We start from the raw sequence: 11,109 nt of genomic DNA on the forward strand, positions 1-11,109 counted from the left end.
TTTTGCTTGTGGGGTTGAGGATATTTACAAAAGCAATTTAAAAACATCCCTTTTTATACAATATATTGTGATTATATTTTTTCTGTATCCCAAACCGTCCCAGATCCCCCATCGCATCTTCCTATTCACCCCACTTCAAGTTATTTCCACGCTCAAAAATAGACCCCAAGAAAAAAGTAAAACAAAACAAAACCTATAACCAAATCAAAACAAACAACCCCCCTGCAAAACCATAACAAAAAAACTTATGAAAAAACATGGAGTTTGCCTTGTGTTGGCTTCCTGGGAATAGGGCCTGCTAGGAATATGATTGATATACCCAGTGATACTCCGTTGGAGAAAATGAATTTCTCTTTTCCCAGCATGTATCAATTGTAGATAGATTCTTGGTTAGGGGTGGGACTTTGTGTTCACTTCCCCAGCTCAGTGCAGAGATTTTTGTCCCAAAACAAATTTCAATGTCAGATTATGATTTTTTCTTTTTAACTTCAGACTGAGAAATGAGACTATTTAATAGAAATAGTCATACTTATTTGGGATGGAATTCTATATACATCTCTCTTAAAGTAGGGTAAAATTTTGTAATATTTACTTATTTATTTATATATTTTTATTTTTTTCCATTCTCTTCCCCCAGCTCCTCCTCAATCTATATTCCTCCTCTGTTTCTGTTCAGAAAGAGGCAGGCCTCCCACTGGTATAAACAAACCATGGCGTATCACATTGCTGCAGGACTAAGCTTGTATTAAGTCTGGGCAAGGCAATTCAGCATGAGGAATAGGTTCTTAAGAGCCAGGCAAAGTGTTTGGGACAGTCCCTGCTATCATTGTTAGGAGTCCCACGAGCAGACCAAGCTATACAACTGTCACATATGTGTAGAGGACATAGGCCAGTCCCAAGAAGGCTCTCTGGTTTTTGGTTCAGACTGAGTTTCTATGAGCCAGGTTAGTTGTTTCTGTGGGTTTTCTTGTGATGCCCTAACCCCTCTGACTCCTATTTTTATTTTTTAATAAAATCTAAAAACATTGACTCAATTATGAATTTGAATGCTTAATCATATTTTGGTCTACAGTGGCGAAGAGGCGCTTTGTGTGTAGGAGATTTCTTTCAGACTACGGAAACGGTTTGCATCCTGCATTAACATTTGCCAAATCCACTGATTCTTCTTTTAAGCATTCAGAAACACAAGGACCTCCAAACGGCATACACTTCTGCTCAGCTCAGGCCTTCGGGTGTTTTGAGACATACTGGGACATAGCATGGCTGCTCTTCATGTTTAAACACTCCTTTGGTGGTTCCCTGAATTCACAAGCGCCTAATCGGTATCCACCTGCTCTTCCAAAACACTTAATAGGAAGTCACAGGAAAAGGATTCACTGATTGTGTCTGGACAGTCACTGAATACAAAGAAAGAACTTCAGAGAAGTCTGCATAATGATTAGGACTATGGCTTCGGATCCTTGGCTGTTCAAATTTTAACCCCAGTGCTGCCATTAACTAACTACCTCAGTGACAGCGAGTCTATTCTGGTTCAGAAAGTGGCTCAGGAGTGTCTATGTCGTAGGGATCTGGGGATATGTAATGATCGAGTGTCTTTCTTAGGCTTCCTATTGCTGTGGTGAAACTCTATGACCAAAAGCAAGCTGGGGAGGAAAAGGTATATTCAGCTTATGCTTCTGTGTCACAGTTCATCATCAAAGAAAGTCAGGACAGGAAGCTGGAGGGAGGAGCTGATGCAGAGGCCACAGAGCTGCTTACTGGCTTTCTCTTGTGACTTGTTCAGTCTGCTTTCTTATAGAATCCAGAACCACCAGCCCAGGATTGAGCACTGAATAAGAAAATGCCCTACTGGCTTGCCTACAGGCTGATCTTGTGGGAGTCTTTTCTTAGCTGAGGTTCCCTCTTTTCAGATGACTTTAGCTTGTGTCAAATTGACACACAACCAGTTAAGCACAATGAGCTAATTCATAGAAAACAACCGACACACAAGAGTTTTAGTTTGTTCACTGCTGTTGTGATAAAACACTGCCCAAAGCCAGTGTGGGGAGGAGAGGGTTCGAAGAGAGCCTGGAAGGACAGGCTGGAGCTAACAGGGAAGTAGCATGAATAAAGGCCTCGAGTATGAGCTTGGGCCATTAGGTAATCTCAAGTGTCCTCTGTGGTAGACATGTCTGTGAGGTGGTAGGTACAGTAGCAAGGGATGAGGCTGGAGCATTAAAGGCAGCTCAGTGCCCTAGGAGTTAGAGCCTTTATCCTTCTACGACAGATGTCAGTGGTATAGCCCCATCTCTGTGCTTCTTAAGGTCAGCTGTCTCATAGGACTACATGTTTTACTGAGGTGACTGCCAGGTCTGGCAAGCTGCGATGTACAGGGTGACATGGTCTTCCTTGTGGGAACACTCTTGAGGAGCTGGCTTTAGAGAAGGGTAGTCAAGGCGTTGCTGTTTAGCAAGGTACAATGTTGTTACCTTGCATTTTGAGAAGGAAGTGAGATCCCATACCTGAAATGCCATTATTAATAGCAGGCCATATAATCACTGACCACGCTGTAGTTCGTCTGTGAGGAAGGACTGCTCCTTCCTTCTCTGCAGAGGTGCAGAGACAGAAACTTAAATCACACAATTTCTCCTAAGTGAGGAACCCAGGAAACCAGAGCCGAGGCTCTAATCCAGCTTTGTCACACAGACACTCAGGCAGATTCTGCTAGGGTCATTTTCACTAGCCCACCCTTCAGTACCGTCAGTTTAAAGCTTGCCCCAGGCCCTGGCTGCAGACACAATGTTTATGTACAAAACATCGGCAGCTCCTATTTCTAGAATATCTGTCTTCCCAAAGACTGTATTAGAGTAGATGGAGAAAATTATTGAAATATAATTGCTTTCAGATAATCTATGGCAGAGGAAAACTCCGCATGTAAAAGTTATTTCTTTAAATGCCAGAGCGACTTGTGGAAAAAGGTTTGCAGAATTGATCTATATATTTTTAGGGTCTAAAGACCCTTTCTTCCATTTATGCAAGTAGTTTGTTCTGACCACTTGTCCATGTAAAGCTATGGGTGACTTGAATTAATTGACATCATTATTTTGGCTATGTCTTTGGCTGTTTAAGAATTAGAGAGTAATAAGACCTATCCTCTTATTTTGTATCTTCCTTGAAGAAATTGACAGCCCTGAAAACCTGGTGACTGACCGGGTGACAGAGAACACTCTTTCTGTCTCATGGGACCCAGTGGAAGCTGACATTGACAGGTATGTGGTAAGCTACACTTCCGAGGATGGCGAGACAAAGCAGGTCCCAGTGAGGAAGGATCAGAGAAGCACCGTCCTGACTGGCCTGAAGCCAGGTGTGGAGTACAAAGTTTCCGTGTGGGCCGAGAAGGGTGATCGAGAGAGCAAGAAGGCTAACACCAAGGCTCCCACAGGTGAGCAGAGAGAGATGAATCGTTGGAACGAAATGTGAGCTTATGGATTTGAGTGTGTGTGGTCCCACAGGCTGGGGTCTGAGATATGTTAAGATGCACGGCATTGGGGGGGTGAGGCGGGGTGGGGTAGGGTAGAGAGAGCACTCAAACAGCAGAGGGCTTGCTGCCCTTCCGAGTCTGATCCTTAGCACCCCTGTGAAAAGCTGGATGTGGGAGCACACACTTGTAATCCCAGCACTGGGGAGGCAGATGGGGCTCCCTGGGACTCACGGGGCTGCCAGCTAAGGCCAGTCAGCACAGCTCAGGTCTCAGCGAGAGCAGTACAACTGCATAGAAGTGGTGTCCTAACCGACCCACTGAACATGTGTAGAGGGTCTGGTTATGATTATATTTGGGATAGTACTTCCAGGGTTCTCACTAGTGAAGTGGCCCTTGATAAAATGATAAATTAAGTACCCTGACAGTGTGGCAGGTGTTTAATTGGCTGTCTTGATGTACCATATGTCACTAGGAAGCTATTGTTCCTTCTACATTTTAGGGAGCTGAAAGTCAAGAAAAGATGCTAAGTATATAGCTAGCCTGACTTTGCAATTGAGATTCAGAAACTGCGTTCTCCCCTGACTCCCAGCAGAGACTTGGCGTGGTAACCCACTGCCTGCTGAATGTTCTGGGACACATAATGGGGGTGTGCCTTCCACGGCTACAGCTTAAACTTTCAAACATTTCCCTTTCAGACCTTGACAGCCCCAAAAACTTGGTGACTGACCAAGTCACAGAGAACACTCTCAGTGTCTCCTGGGACCCTGTTCAGGCCAACATTGACAGGTACATAGTGAGCTACACCTCTGCTGATGGCGAGACCAGGGAGGTGCCCGTGTCCAAGGAGAAGAGCAGCACGGTCCTGACGGGCCTGAGGCCGGGTGTGGAGTACAAGGTCCACGTGTGGGCCCAGAAGGGGACTCAGGAAAGCAGGAAAGCCAACACCAGGGCCCCTACAGGTGATGGAACACGCCTTACCTCTATGCCATGGTTAAGTTTGTAAGATGTTAGGTTGATTTCTCTTCCTCTAACCTTGGCAGGCAGGATGATTTCGCTGATTAGAGGCAATTGTGGTCCCTAGCAAATTGTCTACCTCCTCCTCTCAGAATGGGTGTCTCATATTGTATTCTCCAAGCTGTGGCCGTCAAAGACGGCTGCTTACTGCTCACAGCCTCCACCTTTCTTCTACCTCATCTGTTATTAGGGATAAACGTTTCGCTTTGGCAAGAAGCAGCTAAGAAGAAAGCACAAGTAACTGTCAGGCTGAGAGAGCCAGACTCGCAGGTTGTGAGCCACAAACAATTTTTGTTTTTTAAAAATGCCTCCCTTGTTTAAACTCTTCCAATGAAGTTTGTTCCTGTTTCTGCCCTTTGGATGAAATAATTGCAGTGTTTTGTTCTCTAAAAATAAGCCAGTGTCTAGTCCCTCCCCCCAGTGTTGATTTTTTTTTTAGTGATGAAAATGTCCATTTCCATGCAAGAGTCCATCCTTCATTTGCAGTTAGCTGTTTGCATGCTAACTGCCGCCATGGGAATGGGCATTGCTCGGCGTCTCTTCTGTTTTCCTCCTTGTACTTAAGTCCTGCTCTTTCAGTTGGCTAAGTACATTTTTTTCCATCCTGACCCATTACCTCTCCTCCCTCCTAACCCCCCAGCACACTTCCTCTAATGGTTGGTGGGCCAAAGTTGGTCAGCTGAGGATCCTAAAACTGCTCTGATGGCATCCTCTCATTCCTCTAGGTGACCACCTCTAGGTGGTCCTCCAGAACAGCTCTTGACACAACCCCAGGCATACCCCACTTCACTCAACTGATATCTAGTCCATGGAAAACACGCATGCATCATCCTATATCCACTCAAATAACACATAGTCTGTGTGAAACGCTGAAGCCCCTCTTGTTCTGTGTGAGAGAAACTGGCCTTTTTCTCATGGATGCGGTATTTTAGCTGCATGCCAAATACCAGCTCACTGATTCTCATGCCTTAGAAAGGGCTTCTCAACCTCATCACTATTGACATTTGAGCAGGGCACTCCTTTGTTTTAAGTGTGTGTGTGTGTGTGTGTGTGTGTGTCACACACACGAGACAGAGAGAGAGAGAGAGAGAGAGAGAGAGAGAGAGAGAGAGAGAGAATGTTTCAGAGGATGTTTAGCATACCCCTGTGTCCCCCTCCCCTATACTGAGTTGTAGCAATCAGAATGTCTTAGGCATTGCTAATCACCCTTGCTGAGATCTTTTGTTCCATAGCAAACACAATAAACTCTACCAGGGATCCTGGTGAAACAAATTAAATCCGGACCTCACCTAAGGTACACACTGTCTTTTCAAACAATTCCATTCTCTAAGTCCTAACATACTGGCCTCTCCAACTTCCTTAATAGTCTGGACATGGTTGGTCAGTCAAGGATCCTAAAACTGTTAATGCTGCCTTACTTGTAGGAAGTAGGAATTTAGATACCAGTTTCTTGTGGTCATAGCCTAAAGCAACATAAGAAGTAGAATCTTTGTGCAAATGGCCTTAGGAAAATGGCTTTTTGCAGTGAATTATTTAGAAGAAGGAAATACTACTAGCTTATTGATAAAATATGTTTTTGATTGCCTTCTGCTATGTAGTATGGAGGAAGATAATCTTTTGGATTTATAGTGTCAATGAATTGATTTCATCATTAGTGATGATAACTGAAGGTAACATGTTATTAGCTTATGTGATGTAGAACTATGACATAAAAATCCACAAGCTATAAACAAACATCTCCCACCTCCTGTTTTTGTTTCCTCTGTGGAGAAGTTGAGGGACAAGGGCTGGAATGTCAGCTATTACATTTTGAACCTCAGACTGAATATACTGAGGTCCAGAAACTGTAAACATTGTTTTATTTTAGTCGACAGAGCTAAACACACACACACACACACACACACACACACACACACACACCTAAAATCTTTCATTTTACAAATGCAGTAGACAGTGTCCAAGTAATGAAACGAAGTTAATTGATAAAGGCAGGTGCACACGTTGAAGATGAGTCTCTGAAGGAACCCGAAGTCTACATAACAGTCTGTACATAATTTTAGAGGTGAAGAAGTAAAGCTGACAAGCATCTGAGTGGCCCGAGGCTACCAACAGCTGACTGACGGCAGAGCTGGGACGAGGTCCTCAGTCTGCTGACTGGAACCTAAGGTGCCTCCTGCCCTCAGCTCTGCCTCTTCAGATAGAACCCAGTCCCTTTGGGTGCAGCGCTCATTTTGCTCTCCTGTGCTGCCTCCTTGAGGCTCTGAGCTCAGCTGTGGAGACCAGGTCTCCGGCCATGAAACACTGAAGATGCACATAGGATGTGTGGAAACTGTAGGAACTGGAAAGGTCTCCCTGCCCAGGACAAATGGTCTCATTCTGTGGTACCTGCTTCCAGTCTTTAATGATCAGTTCTTTTCCTTTTAGATATTGATGGCCCCAAAAACCTGGTGACTGACCAGGCGACAGAGACCACTCTCAGTGTCTCCTGGGAGCCGGTGGAGGCTGACATCGACAGGTACATAGTGCGCTACACCTCTGCTGATGGCGAGACCAAGGAGGTGCCCGTGTCTAAGGAGAAGAGCAGCACGGTCCTGAGGGGCCTGAGGCCGGGTGTGGAGTACAAGGTTGATGTGTGGGCCCAGAAGGGGGCCCAGGACAGCAGGAAGGCCAACACCAAGTCCCCCACAGGTATGAACATTGAAGTTTGAGGATGTGACATGTTTCATGGTAAGCCTTTGGTGGGGGACACTTGATATTCCTTCTCTGGCCTTGGAAGAAAGTCATGTTCATAGAAGACCAGAGCGGCAGGCTTCTGTCACATTGCCCACACCATCCCTGCATGTCCTTTACATTTAATCTGGAGATACAGACCTCATGGTTTGGTCTTACTAAGATTGATGACTGCTCACATCTCCACACTGTTCTTCTAATTGTGCATTTCCCTCACTGTCAATCACTGAATTGTTCTCTCTGGAAGATGAAATGGCATAGAGAAAGCATATGGTTCAGCGTCTAGGAGCTAAGTGCTTCAGGGAGATAGCTTTTGCTGGGATTTTCTTGGCATGGGAGGATTTATTGTTCTGTTAGGAAGTAGATTCTCTTTTGAGTACTGTGTGTTCCATTTTGACAAGCCTAGGCTTGCAGTCATCATAACAGCAGTGGATAATTTTAAGGCTTTTCAGTTCTTTCATTTGCAAGAATAGCCTTATTAAGATGTCTTTACATACAAAATTCAATCTTTAGTGTATACAGCTCAGCTTTCACCATTACAGAGTCACACAATCACCCAACTCTTAGATTGTATGTTTAGAAAATTTTCATCACAATAAGGAACATGATGTGCATTACCAGATATTGCTCATTCCCTCCCCATAGGTAGCAACTGCTATCTGTTCTAGATTTCTGTTATGGACAGTTCTAATACATGGATTAACACAATATGTGGCATTGTATTATTTACTTCTTACACAAAACATAGTTTCAGGTTCATCTGTATTATAACATATATTGACACTTATTTTTATTAAAATTAATATTTGTTTGTGTAGATACACACATTTATTTGCTAGTTTGTCTTGGTGGCTATTTGGTTTGTTTTCATCTTTTGAATATCATGAATAATGATACTGGGGCATTCATTTTTCTTAGGTAGATGTATTAGAACTGAACTGTTAATTCTGTATATTTAATTTTTGAGTTCATGCCAAACTAATCTCCAAAGTGGTTGTGCCCTTTTACATACACACAAGCAAAAGTAAGAGTAATTTTCCCCATTTACCCATTGAGAAGAATCTGTTGTGTTGGTAGAGCAGGAATCTGTGTTTCCATTCACAGCTGAGAATTTTCTATTTAGGAGAGTACATTATTTCTGCAATTCTCACATAAAATATTTCAGTATCTTACCCTGCATGTATCTAGGAAGCAGTTTGACGGGTGAGGAGACTGAGCTTTAGTTAGCTGCTGAGGTCTTTAAGGCACTGGAACTGCAATCCAGCTTCTCTAATTCTGAGTACATTGCTGTTTTCACTATCTTGGGCTACTGCCTTAAGGGTCCAAGAATAGTTGTGGGGACAAGATCTCTGTCCACGAATCAACTGAAAAACAGTACAGGAGATGGGAAAACTGTAAGAACAGGAATGCTCAGCCCATTCTTAATGGTGGCTGGTGTGTGTGTGTGTGTGTGTGTGTGTGTGCATGTGTGTGCATGTGTGTGTGTTTCGACAAAGTCTTGTTGAACAGCCTATGTTGATCTCAAGTTCATCATCTCATGCTTCCCTGCCTTGGCCTTCTGCATACCGGGTCTACAGATTTGAGATATCACACTCAGTTTCCTTACTAGGGGTTAATGATCAAGTTTTTCCTTTTAGATATCGATAGCCCTAAAAACCTGGTGACTGAGCAGGTGACAGAGAACACTGCCACTGTGTCCTGGGACCCTGTTGAGGCTGACATTGACAGGTACGTGGTGCGCTACACCTCTGCTGATGGAGAGACCAGGGAAATCCTTGTTGGGAAGGAGGAGAGAAGCACCATCCTGACGGGCATGCGACCAGGTGTGGAGTATCAGGTCGACGTGTGGGCCCAGAAGGGGACACGGGAGAGCAGGAAGACCAGCACCAAAGCCCCCACAGGTAATGAACATTATTCCTTGAGAACGTGACTGTTATCATCCTATGCATATGGGAGGTTATGTGTGGTTTCCTTCATGACTATTGACCCAAATCAGTGATTTGGAGAGAATCAGGATGGCAGAATATTGTCATACAGTTTCCAGCATCTCTCAGTGCCTTTGATAGCTCTCTTTTTAATCAAATAATAAGAAGTGTTTAATTAAGCAATAATCAATAAATGTTACCTCTCTTCTTTTTTATTATAATCATTTTTAATAATTAAAACTTTCATTTATTTTATACCCCAACCATAGTTTCCTCTCTCTCCTCTCCTCCCATTCCCTCCTCTTCATCTTCTACCCCACCCCTGCCCCTCTCCCATCCACTCCTCCTGTGTTTCTATTCAGAAAGGGGACAGGCCTCCTATGGGTGTCAGCAAAGCCTTGCTTATCAAGTTGAGGTAGGACTAAGATCCTCCCTTTGAACCAAGTGAAGCTAGGCTAGGTAACCCAGTGTAGGGTCCCAAAAGTCAGCTCAAGCCTTAGAGACAGGCCCTGGTCCCACTGCTAGGAGTCCTACACAACTGTTACACATGTAGAGGGCCTAGGTTGATCTTATGAAGGCTCCAGACTTTATGAGCTCCTATGAGCCCAGGTTGTTTCTGTGGGTTCCCTTGTGATGAGTTTAACCCTCTTGGTTCGTACAATCCTTCCTCCTTCTTTTCAACAGGATCCCCCTAGTGCTTGGCTGTGGATCTTTTCATTTGTTTCCATCAGTTACGGGATGAAGGCTCTATGATGACTATTAGGGTAGTCATCAATCTTATTACAGGAGACGGCAAGTTAAGGCACTCTCTCCACTATTGCTAGGGGTCTTAGCTGTGGTCCTCCCTGACCCTGAAATGTGCTCCTGTCATCAAGACATGTCTTTCACCACTCTCCCACTCCATCCTGCCCCCAACCCACCCAACCTATTCCTCATGATCCCATTACCAACTCCCCAAATCCTGCCCTCAGTTTACCCAGGAGAGCTCTTTTATTTCCCCTTCCCAGGGAAATCCATGCATCCCTCTTTTTTCCCTCCTTGTTACCTAACCTCTCTGGGGCTGTGGATTGTAGCATGGTTATCCCTTACAGCTAATATCCACTTATGAGTGAGTACATTCCATGTTTGTCTTTCTTATTCTGGGTTGTGTTACTCAGGATGATTTTTTTCTAGTTCCATCTATTTGCCTACAAATTTCATGATGCCATTATTTTTTACAGTTGAGTACCACATTTTTTAAAATCCATTCTTTGGGTTAAGGAGGATCTAGGTTGTTTTTCTGGCTATTATGAATAATGCTGCTGTGAACATAATTTTGAGCAAGTGTCTTTGTGGTATTATTAAGAATCCTTTGGGTATATGTCCAAAAGTGGTATAACTGGGTCCTGATGTAAGATTGATTCCCAATTTTCTGAAAAACTGTTATATTGATTTCCAAAGTGGCTATACAAGTTTGTACTCACATCAGCAGGGGAAGAGTGTTCCCCCTACTCCACATACTTGCCAACATAAGCTGTCCTTAGTGTTTTTGATCTTAGCCACTCTGACAGGTATAAGACGGTATCTCAGAGTCATTTTGATTTGCATTTCCCTGATGGCTAAGGATGTTGAACAATTCTTTAAGTGTATCCTAGCCATTTGAGATTCTTCTGTTGAGAATTCTGTTTAGATCAGTATGTAGATAGAGGCTTCTTGTTCGTTTCCTGGCCACCCAGACCCAAAATAATTGCACAGAAATTGTATTAATTAAAACACAGCTTGAGCAATAGCTTAAGGGTATTTCTAGCTAGCTCTTATATCTTAAATTAACCCACCTCTATTAATATGTGCATCACTATGAGGTTGTAGCCTACTGGCAAGGTTCTGGCAGGCTCCTGCAGGTGTCTTTCTCCTTTGGCAGCTACATGGCATCTCCCTGACTCTGCCTTCTCTCTCTCTCTCTCTCTCTCTCTCTCTCTCTCTCTCTCTCTCTCTCTCTCT

The 11,109-nt window shown here is 43.8% G+C and overlaps 1 protein-coding gene across 6 annotated transcripts in view; it reads left to right on the forward strand.

Moving 5' to 3' along the window:
• The window catches only part of Tnn (tenascin N), a 70,779-nt gene that overhangs the window by 23,952 nt on the left and 35,718 nt on the right, over positions 1–11,109 (forward strand). For 2 of the 6 annotated variants that reach the window (XM_050135422.1, XM_050135423.1), the window contains 4 exons: positions 3,158–3,421; positions 4,156–4,419; positions 6,899–7,162; positions 8,842–9,105. In XM_050135422.1, coding sequence (XP_049991379.1) covers positions 3,158–3,421; positions 4,156–4,419; positions 6,899–7,162; positions 8,842–9,105 — 1,056 coding nt within the window. The remainder of the gene's footprint in view (positions 1–3,157; positions 3,422–4,155; positions 4,420–6,898; positions 7,163–8,841; positions 9,106–11,109) is intronic. The other 4 variants (XM_050135425.1, XM_050135424.1, XM_050135426.1 and 1 more) reach the window with 4 other exon arrangements.

This window comes from Alexandromys fortis, unplaced genomic scaffold (assembly GCF_014885135.2).
Source record: "Alexandromys fortis isolate MF-2015 unplaced genomic scaffold, M_Fortis_MF-2015_v1.1 scaffold_21, whole genome shotgun sequence".
NCBI classification, from domain to species: domain Eukaryota; kingdom Metazoa; phylum Chordata; class Mammalia; order Rodentia; family Cricetidae; genus Alexandromys; species Alexandromys fortis.